The sequence below is a fragment of the Carassius gibelio genome, chromosome B2, assembly GCF_023724105.1.
Source record: "Carassius gibelio isolate Cgi1373 ecotype wild population from Czech Republic chromosome B2, carGib1.2-hapl.c, whole genome shotgun sequence".
NCBI lineage: Eukaryota > Metazoa > Chordata > Actinopteri > Cypriniformes > Cyprinidae > Carassius > Carassius gibelio.
In genome coordinates this window covers 28,369,268-28,389,005 of record NC_068397.1, presented here as the reverse complement: position 1 = coordinate 28,389,005, position 19,738 = coordinate 28,369,268, and the positions used below count along the sequence as shown (strand labels likewise).

Here is a 19,738-nt window from a genome sequence, read left to right as displayed (position 1 = left end):
AACAAAGCATAAACAATTTCCACTGTGTATGCTCTAATCTACCTTCATACGGATATGAATGATGGCAGAAGCTGACAGAAACTCACCTGTAGCAGTAGCAGGAGCTTGTGGCGTGTTTGCTCTGGAGGCGCCGGTAGTTTTCCGCTCCAGCGGTTGTTTGCTAGTTTGTTTTACGATCACACCGGACCCCCTCCGCGTTTTCCCGTCCGGCTCTTTCTGCGGCTCCAAACCCACTTTGACCAACGTGTTGCGAGACCTTGTGAAAGCTGAGGTCACTGAGCCCATCTCTGCCAAACAGCCCTCGGCTGACTGAGCTCTGGAAACACGGTTACACACTCCATGACTCGGATTCAGACTCTGTCATTGCTCCGGTGTCCTCATTAAAAGATGTGATCGGCAAACCGTGTCCTCTGAGCGGTAAACATGTGCTGATCCACTTTCCTCGCACTCGGTTCGGTCTGTCTGCAAGTCATTTTGTCAGATGGAAACGATGAAAACCAGCGGAAATCTCCTGTGCGCTTTCCCGAGAGAAGCCGTCGTCTCGTGGATAAAGATAGTTTGGCAAACACGAGTCTCTGGGGTCGAGAGCGTTGAAAACAAGCATCTGTAATTAGTCTGGCAAGTGTATGACATTAATGAAATCCGACACGGGCAAGCTGCGAATATACAATTATTTTCACAATCAAAAATAAATAATAGCCTATTTATAAAGTGGTTTAACATTGGAAATCAACATTATCCGTTAGTTCAGAAGCCTATGCACGGTTACAGCCTATGCCATGTTTGTTTGCAGTTTTGCTTTTACAACAAAAACAACAACAAAAGTAAAAACAATATCAGATATTAGGCTAAATACAATGTTGTTTTCATTCATGACGTAGCAACCAGTGTTGGGGTAATGCAGGTAACGCTCAGATTACTTTTTCAAATAACTAGTCAAGTAACGAATTACTTTTTAGTTTCCCTGGAAAATTTTACTAACACAGTTACTTTTTAGCGAGCAGAGCAATACTGTAATGCATTATCTTTAAAAGTAACTTTCCCCAACACTGGTAGCAGCAATGTTTCTCTATTTTATTTCACTTAAAATAGATGCAATATCTAGTTTGACAGCTGCTTTCTAGCTATTAGCTACTGGTCATAAGCGATGTAAATGTGAATGTGAAGCTAGTTGATCAATATGTTACTAACCAAGCTGACCAACTTAAACTGGTTTGATCAGCTGATAGCTGTGGCCCAAGTTGCACTGACATGTTTTATTTATTTATTTTTTAAAGTAAAACCATTCAAGTTTGCTTCAGTTGGCCAGAGGATGCATGAGTACCTGACAAATGACTAGCATAAAGCAATTGTATTGTATGACTTTGGACGACTCAAAATGAAGTGGATGAGTTTTATGGACTACTGTAATGATACTTTTTTGTAGCTTGAAAGCCCTTTAATCACTATCTTCTCTCTCTGAGTTAATAAGTAACATGGACATTCTTTAAAAAAATGATCCTTTTTGTATTACACAAAAGAAAGATATTGTAATGACATGGGTTAAATGATTTTTAGGTGAGCTATTCCTTTAAAAATGTCATTGGGTTATGACATGAGCACTCCATGTGCTTCCCTGGGAGCTAACAGGAACTTGAACACTCGTGTCCAGGGAGTACAAATCTCCATCACTGGAACAAACAGACAGGAACATACATCCTGTCCCACATGAACCACTAATAGAGGACATGTATGTTCCTAAGAGAAGCACCCTGTTTAGAAAAGGTCCATTAAAACAGACTTAAACTTGAGGGTGCACCTATTTTCTGGACCACAAGATGGCAGTGATGGGCTTCAAACCCAAGACCAGGAACAGAGTCATGAGAGACCTTTGTGTAAAATGGAATCATTTAAATATTCTTTTTGGATTTTCGGATTTTTGATATTGAAATAATAAAAAAAAAAATAGTGTTTTGCAAATTTACCACAATAATATTAATAGCCCATGGAAGTACATTCAGAAAAATAATGAGGTATAAATCCTTATTCGATTGCTTTTATTGAAGCATTTTGCTTAAACAAAATCACGGCTCAGAAATGCTGTTTAGAAGATAAATGCATGTTTGGACAGTAAAAATGGTTCATAGTACGCTAAAGGTCATGCTGTTTCTGTGCTTGTGTGTTATCAATACATTTCCTCTAAGGCTCAAATGCTTGTATCTTCTGGCAGATATAAAGGCACTTTGAAGCAGGTTATTGTGGGTAGTTCACATCAGATTTAGTTGATAGCTGGGACACAGAAAGGTGCTGCAGTTTGTTGCTTGCATGGATGATAACAGTAGATTTCAGTCATCACTCCAGGTCATCGTGGTTCTGAGTGGACTCATTGATCACCTTAATGGAAGAGAAGAGTAGAAGTGTTCATGAGAGACCCAAATGAAAACACAGACTTAAAATTAGATCAGATTTATTTCAGGTTCACTGTCGAAACTTACAAAATATTGTAAACTGTAGGGATTCATAGAGATCATAAAGATGTCAATTATCAAAATATAAATAGAACAATAATATTTGGGGGAAAGTGCATAATTGTAGTGCAAATTTGCTAAATTCACAGTTTGCACAATTCAAATTAATAGCATGCTTCATTTTCTAAGTAAGATGTTTTATTTTATTTTTTAGCTTAGTTTAGTTTTAGAGTTGTGACCTGGTAAGTATTTTGTTTATTTGATGTTTTATTTCTTAAAATGCATAACATAATTCGATATTGGAGAAAATGTGCTTAATTGTCAAAAAAATTATGTCACACTGCAAAAACTTGATCCTATCACATGCCAAATTTTCTGAACGATAAAAATAAAAATAGAAAAGCATTTATTCATTCATTCACATATTTCAGTATGTGCATATGTATGTATATGTATGTTGTGACCTGGACATGTTTTTGTAAACTACACCCAGTACGTTTCAACACTTTGAACATCTTAATAATTATAAGACTGTGTGCTAACTGGTAAGTCAAACACATACCTCTCCATCTCTGGTCTCAATGGTCTTAATAAGAACCTTCTTAGAAAATGTGTTTTCAAGAATAGGTTTGGTCTCAAGAATTGCGTCTGTCAAAATGCAAGATTATTAAAATATTAATGAATCATATTTTTAAGTTTCATTATGATATGTATTGGTGACTTGATGTCTTACCTCTCAGATTGAAGGAAGATAAGTTTGGAAGAGGGGTGGTAATTCTACATCCAAGAGAATAAAGTGTAAAATTATTTTATTAAAGCCAAAAATAAACCGTGTCCATAAAACGGCAGCATCACAATTAAATAAATCGAGCACTAGTGTACTAAAAGTGTTCACCTGCTCTCCTCGCCCTCCAGAAGTTTCCTGTAGGTGGCGATCTCGATGTCCAGAGCCATCTTGACGTTGAGAAGATCCTGATACTCGCGCAGATGTTTTGCCATCTCGTCCTTCATGTTCCGTATGTCCTCCTCCAGCCGAGCGATATTGTCCTGGGAACTCGACGACTCTATTGCAAAGTTCTCCTCTATCTCTCTCATCTGACGCTCCAGAGACTCATTCTGCATTATTTAGATAAAGAAAATGATTTAGGGACACGCAGATGTAATGTTATGGTAGTCATGGAATATTAGGCTCTTCTACATCTACAGATAAAATGTCTCAGATTCAGTATTAACAATTTATCTAAGATTGAATTACAATAAACTTTGTCCAACTTGTTACTGATCAGTTCCTATAAATAGTAAATATTAGTTGCATGCAAAAAGTTAAATAAATAACAACAACAAAATGTAAATACATTTTTAAGAAGTCTATAAACATGCCTGGGTCACAACCCCAAAATATATTTAAAAAAAAAAATGTTTCTATCCAGAATAATATTTGAAGAAAAAAAAAATTAATAATAATAATAATAATAATAATAATATATATATATATATATATATATATATATATATATATATATATATATATATATATATATATATATATATATATATATATATATATATATATTGACATTTATTCATTTAGCAGACACTTTTATCCAAAGTGACTTAAAATTAGGACAATGGAAGCAATCAAAAACAACAAAAGAGCAATGATATATAAGTGCTATAACAAGTCTCAGTTAGGTTAAACGCAGTATATATATTAGAATTCATTTTAATTAGACTAAAATTAATCTAAAATATAAAGTTTCAAGTTAACTTCTATCATGAATTCAGCATCTGTTTGAAAAGGACTGTTAGTTAAATTGTCAGTTTATCATGTTTATAGCGATCTGCCTGAATAATTACCCATTTAATGAATGTCACAGGCATTTGAGGAAAACTCTATGGCGCCCTTAAGAGGTTTGTTGTTACAGTCCCAGTCATCACAGTCCTGGCCGGAGAATAAGTCTAACAGGTAAATGTAAATGCTTACGGTTCCCTTGAGCGCGTCCACCTCGCAGGTGAGCGCCTGCACCTGACGCCGGTACTCATTGGCCTCCTGCTTGGCCAATCGCAGAGCTTCATTACTCTTGTTAGCCGCTTCTGTCATGTCAGCAAACTGACAGTGAAGGAAGACACAAGTTAACAAAGCTAGGCAGAGGTTGTAAACAAGAAGAAGAACTAAATTCAAAGTGACTAAACATAAAAGTGATTTTAATGAACAATGGCCTATTATTTCATCCCTTACATTAATGTTAAAAGCAGATCTTGCTCATCTGAAAAATCTAGAAGCAAGACAGAGCTAACAAAGAACCCGAAGAGGAGAAAAAATGCTGATAAACAGAGGAAAGCCCTGATGAAAAGGCTGATGTTAAATACCTTGGATTTGTACCAGTCCTCGGACTCCTGGATGTTTTTGGTGGCCAGGTTCTCGTACTGCAGTCGCACGTCTCTCAGAGCAGCTGTCAGATCAGGTTTGGCCATGTCCATATCCACCTGCACCTGCTGGTCCTGGATCTGTGCCTGCAGCTCCGCCAGCTCCTGCAGACAGACCCAGACACAGATCAGCATCTGTCATCCTCCTTTTCTTGTGTTGTGATCATACAAATAGAGCTAAATATCGTCATTTTAATATATGTTATTAATCTATGTAAACAGTTACTTTTTAGATCTCCATGAAAACATTGTCTATTCTGACTTTCTGAACCCACCTCAACACCCGGGGAAAAGATCCTTGGACGTTTTATCAGGAACATAAATTATGCTAAATTATAAATTAATTATTAATTATTATTATTTTATTTTATTTAATATATACATAATACAGTGCTATGATTGCGAATTAGACATTAAAAAGTTAAAATTTCACACAATTTCATACTTACACTTATATTGATAAAATTAATCATCTTTTTATAATAATCCTAATAAAATATATTTTTTAATATACGTAAATTCTAATTATCATAATTATTTAACATAATTAATTCATATATATTATTGTTATATTAATTTAAACAGAGATTATTGTGAACAATTTACACAATTTTACACTTTTATAATAATAAATTAAATTAATAATAATTATAACTTTTATAATTATATTTTTTCTTAATTTACATGATAAAATTTTATGATTGCAAATTATAGAAAGACACTTGTAAAAACTTTACCCAATATTTACTAAATATTTTTGAAATCATAGAAATTTGATTTAATTCAATAGCTAATTCTTTTTTTTTTTTTTTTTTTTTTTTTTTACTGTGCAAATAATGTCATGTAAATGTCTTATGTTTAATGCCAGTAATCAGTCTGATGCTCTGGAGATTTAGTTTATGGCCTTGAAATGGTCAAATATTGGTGGATTAATCAGTACTAGTCAATCAAACTAGTTCAGAATGTGGTATTGGTAATCAGATGCATTTATCTGTCAGTTAAATGCCTTTTAAATTAGAGTTTTGTTAAAGGAAATTGAAGCTGTAGCTCTGTATCTAACTATTTTACCTCATCATGGAGCTTTTTAAGGAAGTCAAGTTCATCCTGAAGAGACTCCACTTTCCTTTCCAGTTCCACTCGAGCAAGAGCAGCATTATCCACGTCCTGCAAAACATTTACAACACTATATGACTCAACACTGCTGTTTTGAGCACACATAGACAGAAGTACACCATGAAGAGTTCTTTGTGTTTTTAATCAGTATCTGGGCTGCAGTGTGGCACCATTCGGATGTCTGCTGACAAGACTACCACAGCCCACATTAAAGCATGAATAAACAGAGGCCTTAACACTCGCACTGTTTTTATGCTTGACATATGCTCTCTCTCTCTCTCTCTCTCTCTCTCACACACACACACACACACGCACACACACATATCCAGACATTCCTGCCCTTGGCAGCCGGTTCAGTCACAACAGTTTGCTTTGTCAGGGTCTTCTGGAAGAGCAATCAGCAGTGATGGAGATTTCCCAGCGCTAATACCAGAAACAAAGCCATTCCGCTCTGAGCCTGACATGTCACACTGAGCCGTTCCTCAAACACTGACCCAAATCAGATCCGCTAGCAGTTCCCAAAATAAACAGAGAAATATAGCTGCAAGCAAAAGTTAGTTTGGTCATGGCACCCCTGTGGTGATTTTAGGAATTTTAGTCCAATGATTATTAATAGATTCATCATTATGCAGGATGTAACTTTATACATTTCTGTTTTCCATTAGAAAATTTGGGCTCATTATGATTAACACTGTTTGTAAAAAGTCTCCATGTGCTCACCAAGGTTGCATTTATTTGATCAAAAATGCAGTAAGAACAGTAATATTGTGAAAAATTATTACAATCTAAAATAACTATTTGAATCTGTTAAAATGTAATTTATTTCTGTGATGTAAAGCTGAATCTTCAGCATAATTTCTCACATGATCCTTCCTTTATAAATCATTCTAATATGTTGGTTGTCTGCTCAAGAAACATTTCTTCTTGTAATCAATTTGGAATATTTTTGTTGAAATTCTTTTCAGGATTCTTTGATGAATAGAAATGTCAAAAGGACAGCATTTATTTGAAACTGAAGTTTTGGAACATTATAAATGTCATAACTGTCACTTTATTAATCCAATGCATTCTTGTTGAATAAAAGTATTAATGTCTTAAAAAAACAAAAACAATGAATGGTAGTGTAGACAAACAGTATTTTAAAAATGCAAGTTCACTTCTCTTGCATATCTCTGTGCCCGCAATCATCCACCCAAATGCAGAAATTACACAATATTGTCAATCATCTCATCCTACGTTGCTCAAATTTTTACCTCTACATCCTGAAAACTCCACCCAAGGGTTAAATGTGGCAAGAGGTATTACCATAAACTGTTAAAAGCAGTTGCAATACCATCTTTAACTATTTGCATCAGCAGAGGCCCCATGAAATAATTTCTATGAAATAATAGTTTTTTCTATGCTTTTACTGGATCTAATGTAGCAGAATTATTTACCCTTGTAATAGACTCTTACTGAAGATTTTTTAAACACTGCCATTTGAAATAAATAAGTTGAGGTTATATGTTTCTCCAAAGCATTAGTTCTAAAGATGTTTTACCTGTCTGAAACTCCTCATGTTGCTCTCTGCATCTTCTCGCTGAATAATCTCATCCTGCAGTCTGGAAATGACAGACGTCAAAAAAAAAGCATTTCATTTTTAAATATTTTCTTTGTGATATAATTCTTTAAAATTAGTTTCACTCTGTATTGTTTATTATTACACTATGACTATTCTTCTCAAGAAATATTTAAATGATTTCATTGCATTAGATCACAAATCATAAAAAATGGTATGTGCAAACAAAAGATGTTGGACATCCCCAAAGTTTCCAAATATGTTTTGTCTTCGCTCTGCACAGGGTGCATCAAGGCTAAAGGCCCCTGAGGTAAAAGGGACGATTGATTTTAGATTTTCCAAAACACTAAAAAGCAAACACCACCACAATACTTTCCTAAACACTGGTCTGTCACTACACTGCACAGTTATCCTGACGCATGAGGTCACGGTGTGCAGGTAATGTACAAACATTAACTGAGGTGAAGGAATGGCAACAAATTGGCATTTAAAAGTTATTAAATATCAAAGTATTGAATGGTTAATAAAAGAAGAAAAACAAGGAGTTTATTATACTAAATGAATTATTTTTTATATGCATAGTTTTTTATTATTTGAAGGAGAATGTCCTTAATTTGCTACCTAAAAATAACCTGCTGTCACAAAAGTATTTGCACATAATGAGACATTTTGCAAGATCAATGTTGCACCTAGAATTAGAGGTGGGCAAAATATCATATCAGTTTTTTCTTTTCTTTTTTTTATATCACGATTTTAACACAATTCTTTGTCATGTTGGTTTTGCTATTTTGCAAGATAGCATTTCAGCCAAACTTATTTCCCGATTATAAAGACAAAGTCTTTCAAGGTCACAAAAAAAAAGAGAATGGCAGATATTTAGACCAAAGTGGGCAAAGATAAAAATATTTGTCTTTATTTTATCTTTGTTATTTAAAAAAAATGAAAAAAGTTACACATTACAACTACGCATATTATACAAATAAACCAATTTTCTTTCTTCTGCTGAAAATAAAAATTATTTTGAAGAATGTGGGTAATGCAACAGTTGCCAGTGCACAATGTCAATGTGGACCGGCAACTGTTTAGTTACTCACAATCTTCAAAATATCTTGTTTTGTGTTCAGCACAAAGAAAGAAATGAATACAAGTTTGGGAAAACATGTAAATAATGAATAATTTTAGGATGAGCTATCCCTTTAATGACAGCGGCTGTATGTTTAATACTGTCCCTTTTAGAGCTGCACGCATCTAATATACAGCCACATATCTGTGTTTCTCACAACTGTTTACTTTAATTTTAGACAACCAACTAAGTTTATATGTAAACCTTGTGTATTTTGACAGCATTAGTGCAAAAGATAACTTAGTTCAATAATTAGCCACTGTTTGTCAGTGCGCGCTTCAGGTTTAGGCTCTCAGAAAAAGCGAATTAAAAATGTATCCGCCAAGGCTTTAAAGCACAAACAAATAATGTACTTTTGTGAGTGCAGTGTCCTGAGAGAGTAACTCAGTGTAGTATCTTGAGATGGAGGCACCAGAACTGCAGCTGATAGAATGTGTGCTGTTGCACGATACTATGACATTTATTCAAAAGCAGATCACGGAGACATTTTATTGTCCATGATCAAAAATCGTCATATTACACAACCCTAACCTAGAATGGGATGATTTTTTTTTCATCAGATTGAATCTTAGCTTTACCTGTTAGACTTTTTTCAACAGCTTATTCAATAATAGATATTTTCTCAATCTTAATATACTTCACCCCCAAAACAAGTACTTTTCGCTTTAAATGTTTTCTATCTATTCTTTTTTAAATGTTTTTTGAAAAGCGTTTATATTTAACGTACTGCAGATAATGTTCAATATGATCATATGCAATGCATCCAAAATTTAACATGCCTAAAAGTGTATGAATGACTACTTTTTAGGGGCCACCCCAGCTAACAGAGAACATTCTTAAAACAGTCTGGTATGGTTCTCTCAAAGTTATGAACAAATGTTCTTTCCAGTGACGGTCATAAAACATTCATTTAATGCTATCTGGTCTTTAATAATGTTCTCAAAATGTTAGCAGAAAAACTTAGATACAGTATAGATTTTTGTAATTCTTCATAGTTTCATAAACTTTTTAACTACCCGTTTCAGAACATTCAAACAGTAACTTTCTTATGAATCTTTAAAGAATGGATTATGTTCCGAATTAAATGTTTTCTTTTCATAACCAAGAAAAACATTTTTAAATTTGATTTTTGTAAAAGTTTTTAAAAGAAAATACAGAGAAATGTTGTTTTCGTAACTCAATGGGAACATTAGAAAAACATGATTATATTTTTGTTAGCTGCGTGGAACAGTTTGGCAAGGTTATCTCAAAGTTACATAAACGCCCTTCCAATAACGTTATAATAGAACGTTCACTTTAAAAATAGCACAAAACTTTTTTTTCAGACTGTTTTTTTAGGCTATATTTTCAGAATGAAAAAAAAAAACTTTTTATAAACTATTTAGAATTCACAGTAAATTCTTGTTACTTCTCTCTGATTTGCTCTAGATCTTCTGCCAGGTTGTCTCGCGCCACTTCCACGCGTGCCTTCTCCGTGGTGAGCTGGTCCACCTGTCTCCTCAGGTCGCGCATCTCCTCCTCATACAGATCAGTGATGCGCGAGGGTCTCTGGCCCCGCAGCTGCTCCAGCTCCGAGCACAGGATCTTGTTCTGCTGCTCCAGGAAACGCACCTTCTCGATGAAACTGGCGAAGCGATCGTTCAGCGACTGCATCTGCGCCTTTTCACTCAGCCGGTTCGCTTTGAACTCTGTATTTAAGGCGTCCGAGAGGTTAAAGTCCAGAATCTCAGAGGTAAGTCGTGGCATCGCCGCGCTGCTTCGGACTCTGGAGCTCTTCGACGGGTAAATGACCGGAGCCGAGGAGACGCCGAAAGACACCCGAGGGCGCACGGAGCTGGGGGTCTGACGGCTGGAGATCGAGCTGCTCCGGCCCACATCTCCAAAGCGCTTTCTGTAGGAGGAGGCAGACATCGTCAACTTCAGAAGTTGTAACTCAGCGAACCGTTTCTCTCTTCGGGAACTGTCCCAAACGGGGAGCGACAGTCTGAGAGGAAGCTTCATTTATAGTCAACTCATTATGCAAATCGCATAACGGTGCTGGAGAGTTTGAGTGACACAAGCAGAGCCCTATCGAGACTGAGAGAGTTTCTGGAGTTATGAATGCTCTCCACCTACTGAGGAAATAAACTAAAGGAATTATAGACGAAACGAAATGACAGAAATGTCCTTTTTAATTACAGCCTTTAATGACATTTTACATTTCCACTTATTTCACCAAATTCAAAATTACATATATTTTTTTTTTGTTTGTCAATTAAATATTGAATATTTTATATACATTTTTGTGTTGTATTATTGTTCTATAAATATTAATGGAATACATATTGATTAATTATTTTTTTTATTTTTTTTAGATTGTATTAATTATATTATTTTGTGTCATAAAAAATGAATAAGATATTACTGGATTAACTGGATGGTTCTGATTCAAATAATCCTATTAAAAAGATTATTAGGCTTCCTTGAATATTTTAAGGATGACTGTTGAATTTCATCTTATTCAGTGCACAACACATTATCTTGGAAAATATGTTTTATCATGTCTGAACTGTTCAAGCTCCCGCTGAAGGTCTTTGCACTACTTATTCATTTGTTTCTATGCACTGTTTGGTACTATGTAATCTGTGATCAATCACTGAATATTCGCTGAACTGATCTTGATAAAACGCCACCAAAGAAATCTGTTTCACAAACTACCAGCCGGCTAAGTTTCAAAAGTCACTTTATAATAATCACACCCGCAGGCCTTTCATATTTTTGTGAGTCTTAACATTTTTGTTCCAGCTATTTCAAAAACTATTTTAACCTGTAAAGTGAGTCTGCAGTAGAAATCAAGAGAGATTACAGCAGTTGTTTACAGCCACTTCATCCTAAACGAATCATCCCATTAAGAAGAAAACAGACCCTTGAGCCACACAAATGTCATTAGAATTCCTGCTTGAGCTTTTTTGGAAGCTGAAACACCTTCATTTGGAGATGTAATTCAATATTGCTGGCCAGGGAACATGTTTGTCTGTCATCGTGGTCTTTTCTCAGGCCTTGCAGTTAAACCTTTACAATAAATTACATATTTTCTAACAGTAGTTACTACAGAAAATTGCTGTGATATTTAGTCTGTAGCCAGACTATTTCTGATGAGTCCTTGGGTCTTATATCCTCCAGACTTGGCTGAAAAGCTCTTTTGTTTTACCTCAAGTGATTTTGAACCACGATCATCATGTCCTATTTCCTGCAAACAAGTCCTTAACCAGCAAACAGAAGGTTTAGTTTCCCATTTGACTGCTAGCATAGGCTACATATAATGTATTATTAGTCTATAGGCATATGTCTTCTATTTCAAAACGTTTTTCATAGTCAATAAAATCAATTGTCCCTAGCAACATATAGGTTGTAACAGTAGCCTATACACAGAATTCAAAAAACAATCACAATCCAAAACAAGAAGGCCGTATTCATTTACGCTACTTTACGTTATACTTCAGGACATGTTTCAAAAAGTTCTCGCACATGCACAGTGTTACTAATTTTGTGTTTCCAGCATGACATTGATGATCTACTACAGTGCCATGGCAAAATAAAAAAATATTAAGGAATGTGAAAGTGAGGGGATGATCGTGTAGCCTAACGCAAAGCAATGGAAAGAAAACTTGTTTTCTATGGATGCAAAAAAAAAAGCAAAAAGAGTAAGCATAATTTATAGTCTCATTATGCAAATTGCAAAACAGTGCTGGAGTGTTTGAGTGAAACTAGTAGTGAATTTAAATCAAGTTTTTTTATTTGTTTAATCTTAAAAAAAAAATGCACTTACTCATGTTATTATAATGTGTGTTAAATGCAAATAGATTTTTGTAATATGTACAGTAGATGTTTATTAGGAATGATTGAATTGAATAGGCCTATTACTTTTTCCAGGGAACGAATAGGTTAGAAAACCGGGTAAAAAAACATCTCTTTGATATGTGGGTGCTTCATGAGTTTCATGAGCTGTGAAAGGTGTTAGTTGCAGTAAAACCTTCTTACAGGGTTCTCATAAAGGTTTTGTGTAGAGAATGAGTTTGGCACTCTTTTCTCTCAGCAGTACCACAAGGAATAATGAGGCTGAGAGGTCTTTGTTCAGGTCACCATGGTGACTCAGGAGGGCTATGGAAGGGTTCCAGGATTGCAGAGGGCTAAAGAGGGGTTGACTCATCTATAAAAGAGCAGGAGATTTGTGTGTACATGTGTGTGTGCATGTTTACTGTAAAAAGACACATTCAATTTACAATGCCAGAAATCACTTCTTTCTGTCTGCTTCAGTTCTTCAGGTTTTTGCTCACATTTGCACCTTTTATGAAGCCACCCGTGGTACTTTTGTTTAGCACTGTGTTCGTCTAATTATTTTGCCAAGCAGAGTGTGGATATTTTAAAGCTCAGGCTACAGTTGAATAAAAGGTCTAAAAATTACAAGGTGAAAACAAAATTCCAGTCCAAGATTCTTTTTTTAATTATTTTTTATTTATTTTAACATTTTTGTTAATAAACATTATAAAACAAAATTTACTTGGTATAACAAGTTAAACTAGATTAAAATGAGAAAATGTTGCACTGGCAACGTTTACATTTTATTTTATTTAAACTTTTTATAGCTATGTTTGTTTTTATTTAAATTATTTATTTATTTGGTGATTTAGAGTATTTTGGCAAATGCCACCCTAAAAGAAAGCCTTGCCACCCATGCTGCTGCAGCAACGAATTAAAGGTTATGGCCAATTTGAAAATTTACAAGCGCGAATCTTTCGTGATTCGTGATCCCGCTCCGAACTCCCGAACTGATTCAAATGATTTGCGATCCCCAGACTGACTCAAATGATTCGCGAACCCGCTTTGAACTCCCGAACTGACTCAAATGATTCGCGAACCCACTACAAACTCTCGAATTGACTCAAATGATTTGCGATCCCGCTCCGAACTCTCAAACTGACTCAAATGATTCGCGATCCCCATAACTGACTCAAATGATTCGCGATCCCGCTACAAACTCCCGAACTGATTCAAATGATTCGCGATCCCCAAACTGACTCAAATAATTCACGAACCCGCTCCGAACTCCCGTTCTGACTCAAATGATTCGCGATCCCACTCCGAACTCCCAAACTGACTCAAATGATTCGGGAGCCCCATAACTGACTCAAATGATTCGCGATCTCGCTACGAACTCCCGAACTGATTCAAATAATTCGCGATCCCCAAACTGACTCAATTGATTCGCGATTCCACTCCGAACTCCCGAACTGACTCAAATGATTCGCGATCCAGCTCCGAACTCCCGAACTGACTCAAATGATTCGCGAACCCGCTCCGAACTCTGACGTATATTCAGATATAAATGTAATTTAAAAAATAAATTAATAATTTTCGATTTTCAAATAGTGCACCTATCAAACAGTCTATTTTGCCGTCAGTACTGTTGACGGTGTCCTTTATCAGTAGGATTTATATTTATTCTCAACATGAAGTATAAATATTGTTGTCGTGAAGACAAGAGCCTGGTCTGTCGGCGGCCTCCATCTATGTCACAGCAGCAGCGCGCCAGCGCCGCGTCAAGCACCATTCTGGTGTGTAAAGACCATAGACTGTATAAAAACACAGAAAACGTGAAGCAGCCACCACGCAGCAGAACCGCCACGCTCACGACATGCAGTCAGTGTGTCACCGGCCTGAGACTCAGGAGGAAAAGTTAGGTAAAAATTGATTATCTATCTATCTATCAATAAATGAAGGTTTAATGAAAGCACATACTTTGAGATGATAAATAACTAACATTACAGTGGTGTAGTCTACTACGTGATACGTTACCCAATTTTAAAAAGCCAGATATAGGGACCAAATTTAGAAAGACTTGCAGTCATAAAACAATTGTAATGTCTTCATTTAGGTGTCAGATACAATGCACACCTTATACTTTTTTAATATTAAAATAAAGTATAAATCATTTAGGTAAAAATGAGGCCCGTTTATCACTTTCAGGCACAGGGCCGTGCACAGACCTTTTGAGGGGCATGTGCTGAAACTGAAAAAGGGCACCACCCTCCCTTTTTTATATCAAGATTATTTAGTAAGCCTGCATAAAAGGAAGAAATGGTCACATCTTCATGACAAATTCAATAACACAAAATAATAGTCTCAAAAGCTTTAGATTTATTCACGATTAATAACAACCATAATACTAATATTAGATAATTAGATAATATAGATAAACAGGGTTTTAAGGGCTTCTTTAACCCTAATTACAACATCAACCTTCTGTGAGCCATGTACCTGGCAAAATTTGACACTGTGGTGGACCAGGGATGTTGGTTTCTTGAAGGTCTCTTATTCACTACACTTTCCCTAAAATAATCCAGCAATAAAAAAATAAATAAAAAGTGTGAAAACTACAGTTGCAGTGAAAAGCATTTCTGAAGGATCACGTGACACTGAAGAGTACTGAACTGGAGTAATCATGCTGAAAATTCAGCTTTGATCACAAAAATAAAATCACATTTTAAAATATATTCAAATAGAAAACAGTTATTTACATTTTTTTAAATATAACACAATATTACTGATTTTGCTGTATTTTGGATCAAATAAATGAACCCTTGGAATGAATCATGAATTACATTCTGCATGATAAAATATAACGATTTCACAGTGATCTTCTGTAATTTAGATTTTTTTGTTACTAACTTACTACATTACTGTAGTAAAACCATGTTTTACAACATTTTATACATGTGAGGACGAGCGGAGAGTATACCATCACGTGATTAGCCTAAATGTTAATAAATTAAGTGTATCAGCAATCATAAATCATAGAAGAAATTTCTTAGAAATATAGTTATGTAGGTGACGAGGATCACTCGTCGCTTTGTGTAAGTTCCAGTACGAAACAGCGCGGGGGCGCACCTGTTATGATTTTCCGATGGTAAAAACAAATTATAAGTTGTTGTATTGCTTATCAATATATTGTTTTTGTCCAGCAAATGTGATTTTTTTTTTTTTTTTTTTGTCCGTCATTAAAACGGCGACGGCGCCTGCCCCTGCCGGCATCACATTACATTTTCATCTAACGTTACAGGTTACAAACTAGTTTTTGTAGCTATATAGACGGAGCGCTCAGTTTTTCCTGTGGTAAAATGCATTTGGCCAAAATAGCATTTTATAAAAGATGAAATGCAACTGTATGCACAGGCTATTTAAGTGTTGGCTATGACTAGATGGCAAATGCTAGCCCTCTCTCTCAGGCGACGTCCCACATGTCTCAGTCAGTGAGTCAGTCAGACATCAAATAAATAAAATATGAGCCTTTATAGATATAGTGTTTAGTAGTACTTATTAAAACAACAAGATATGTATTTACCCTTCGCAAAACTTTTTTCAGCTCAGCTGTTGTCTACTGTGCGGCTGCTGTGGAACTTCAGTTGATTTAATGAATATAGAGGGGGCGGAGTTATCACCTTACTGACAGCTTGAGGATCGAATAAGATTTACACAAGCTCGTTTTAAGAACTTTCATTTGCTAAATATTTGTAAAACAGACAGACAGACGTAAAGGGTGACCAGTAGCATTGATTAAAAAAAAATATAAAAAAAAACACCACCAAAAAAAAGGGCACTTCGGAGTGTAAGGGCAAAAAGGGCATGTGCTCTGCACAGGTTGAGCCCTACCTGTGCACGTGCCTGTTCAGGCACATTCCTGTGAAAGTTTTTTTTTTTTTCAGGTTCCAATAACACTGCATATCATCGTTCTTGTAGCCATGGCAACTGCAAATTAACCATGGTTTTGTTACTTCAAATAATAATTTACAAAGTATTAATTATTAGTACAAAGTATTAATATATTTGTTGTTGTTGTTGTTGTTGCTATAAAAACAGACCTAAGCTATCAATAGCCTTTAAAATGACTTAAAATGCATTATATAAAAAAATATGAGGCAATAATGATTGGTTAATAATAACATTGATTAAAATACATAATGTAGGCAAATACAAAATAAACAATTTATGTACATGTTATTACAAACGCCATGTGATTGCTGCTGTTATACTTACAGAACAATCAAAGCCTTGTTTACGCTACTGACCAAACATTTCATTCAAATATTCACTAAATCTTTAATTTTTGGACACCTTTTTGCTATAGATGACACAGGCTTTATAATTTCTTCAACAAAAAACGTGCATATCACAACCCTTACAAAAATAAACCATGGTTTTATCATAATAAAACTGCTTAATTTCCTTTTGCATGATTTCTGAATGCTTGAGACTATAAAATAAATAAGGGTCATAATAAAGCTATAGCCACGGGTAAATGTCGAGAGCTTACAATTGTGATTTGTAAATAATACAATTTATTCATTTCGTTTTTAATTTGATTAAAGTTCTTTTTTCACCCCTATAGTAGTTTTTTTTTTCCATCATCATATTTGAGGAAGGGGGCACAACAATACAATCCTGCTCAGGGCACACATTTGGCCAGCAGCGGCCCTGAAGGTGTTATACACGTCTCTGGGAATGAGTGCTCTACTACACACACACACACACACACACAGTCTCCCCAGCTGGAAATGGCTGTTAAAATCTTGTGTTTCTTATAATAAACTGACATATTGATAACACTGAACCTTTTATAATGCTCTTAATTACATGTCGATGCATACTGTATGCATTAGTGAGTGTGGTGGTGCTTATGGGGTATGGTCACTCATTCCTTATATAAACTGTTTCAAATGCAAGACATTGGTTGCATGAGATTAAGTTTGTAAATGAGAGCCTGTGTGCACATATATTTATCATCAAACTGTGAGAACTGTGACTAAATTCAGTATATTTGCCATATGTTGCCACCCCTCAAAAATTCCTGCCCCCTTCTCACCACCCCATCAATATTTTTCTAGATCCGCCCCTGACTATATATATGTAAATATATATACAGTATATTTGAGAGCTATATATATTTTTTTGTTTGTTTTTAAATTTTCCAAAGTCAAATAGTTCTTTAATATTTTTTTCTATAAGAACATTGTTTTCTATATATTTCTATAAGAACAAGCTGTCTGACATCATCTGATTAACCCCAGGCTGTTCAAGGGTCAGTATATTGTCAGAGAGCGCTCCCTTTAAAATACTTTCTGCAGAGAGTCACAGCGTGAGTGGCTGAGCCTGTGCACACCGGCTGGAAGTGTCTTCAGCTGTGGTCATGAAATGCTGACAGACATTGTAAAGCTGAATAGGGTTATCCTGGCAGAAGAGAGTTAGAATTCACCAGCTTTTTGAACTCCAAGCGAGACAGACATTGCTCACGCCAAACATGGATCACCTATAGCTTCCTGTTTTGGATTTCACTTCAGATGTGGTCTAACATCTCGAACGCGCATGCTTTTGCTGTATATTACATTAGCTTGAATTGTTTTCCATGCATTTACAGCTCAAATGACAGAGTGGAAAACTTTTTAGCTTGATTCCAGGAGGCTTTAATGTCTGTTGCTGTGTTATGATCATATTTTTAAAAAACAATGGCTGTGATCTTCATGTACATTAGAGAAAATAATGTGGAAAACGCTTTGGGGAAAACTCCTATTCTACTCTGTATTGAAGCCTGATTTGTTCACGTTTGTGTAGCTGCACAAACCAATGGTGCTTTAGCCCACCAGACAGGGCGGAGCCAACCCCTATTTAAGTTCGCTCAGAGCGTCATTCATCAGATCATTCTCTTTCAGTGATGTAGGTAATTTCTTCTCTGACTCTGCAATCAAGAAGTCGAAGAAAGAAGAAGTTCAGCCTGCAGCTCGCCACCATAGAGGAAGCCCCAGCAGTGGAAGAAGCAAGAAGCTTTCTCCTGTGGTCATCCAACACTTAAAAGAGCAAATTTCTGAGCAAATTTCCTAGCGACATTGTTTCAAATGTCACACCATGAGTGTGGCTAATGCAGCATCGGTGCAGTGATTGGAAGATGTAGGCTATCATTAATTATTTCATGAACTCCCTTAAAAACAATCGCTTTCATCCTCCATCCCTTCAAAAATCTCTGAGCGATGGAGTTTTGTTCTCTGCGGGTCGCGCCCTACAGGTGCAGTGCAGATCCGAATATTTTACTGCTGTGATAGCGGACCAAGAGCAAGTTTTCCTCTTTACATTCTTTCACTCATGAATTCAGCCTCACAATAGCCTTCGCAGCCATACCGGACGGGTCGAGTCGGGTTCAAAACACAATCCAAAGAGGTAACTTGCTTCAGTTTGCTCGCAGACCTCGTTTCAGAGGTGTTATGCAAACTTCTGTTCGGACAAGCGCTTGTTCTCTGACAAGAAGTGTAGCCATAGCTTGCAAAAGGCACTGTGCAAAAGGCACTTGCCCACATTTGCCCTGAGGACTGGTTCTTGACAGTGAATTTTACGAAGTGTCTAAGCAGTTTGAACTACCTCAAAGATTGGCTGGTTCTAGCCGGATAAGAACAGGAGTTGGCTGCTCACAGAGAGCTGTTACTTTGCCACTTAGAACGCCTTGTGTTGTTAATCAACCCACACAAGTGTCACTTGTTGCCCAGACAGCAAGCTTTTTTTTTGCTGGGAACAATTTTAGACTCTGTCAAAATGCAGGCATGGATTACGCCAGAGTGATCCCTGACCATTTAGAGATTAACTGCATCTCTCAAACCATAAGGTTACTCTGCCTTATGGTGGCTGCTGCCTCTGTAATTCCTCTGGGCCTGCTTCACATGTGGCCCCTTCAGTTTTGGCCTACTGAAGACTTCTTTCCACCCCATGCTTCAGGGTAGAGCACCACTATATTAAGGCTGTGGCCCCCTGGACGACGTCTTGCCTGTTGCAAACAGGAATGAGGTTAGGGCTGACCTCCAAGTCGAAGGTAATCACAACTGACACTTCCAACTCAGGTTGGGGCACCCTGTTGGAGGGCAATCCGGCGCTCAGTCCCGGAGCAGCGCCTGCATATCAACTGCCTAGATGTTGATGGTTTTCTTAGCCTTTCCTATCGGTCTCTGAGAGTATATCTGGAGCACTGTAGCCTGTTCAGACAGTCAGAGCAGC

General features: G+C 36.2%; 2 protein-coding genes across 2 annotated transcripts in view; both read right to left on the bottom strand.

The window, feature by feature from the left end:
- Nucleotides 1–708, bottom strand: part of LOC127951608 (dual specificity calcium/calmodulin-dependent 3',5'-cyclic nucleotide phosphodiesterase 1C-like) — a 67,525-nt gene extending 66,817 nt beyond the window's left edge. The window contains exon 1 of the mRNA XM_052549589.1: nt 87–708. Coding sequence (XP_052405549.1) covers nt 87–285 — 199 coding nt within the window. The 5' untranslated portion in view covers nt 286–708. The remainder of the gene's footprint in view (nt 1–86) is intronic.
- A 1,311-nt stretch (nt 709–2,019) lies between these two features.
- Nucleotides 2,020–10,663, bottom strand: viml (vimentin like). Its single transcript, XM_052549592.1, has 9 exons — nt 10,077–10,663; nt 7,528–7,588; nt 5,943–6,038; nt 4,818–4,979; nt 4,432–4,557; nt 3,343–3,563; nt 3,181–3,224; nt 3,010–3,095; nt 2,020–2,373 (listed from the first exon to the last, which is right to left on the bottom strand). The coding sequence occupies exons 1-9, from the start codon at nt 10,577–10,579 to the stop codon at nt 2,332–2,334; spliced, it is 1,341 nt and encodes a 446-aa protein (XP_052405552.1). The 5' UTR covers nt 10,580–10,663; the 3' UTR covers nt 2,020–2,331.
- Nucleotides 10,664–19,738: the final 9,075 nt, after the last annotated feature.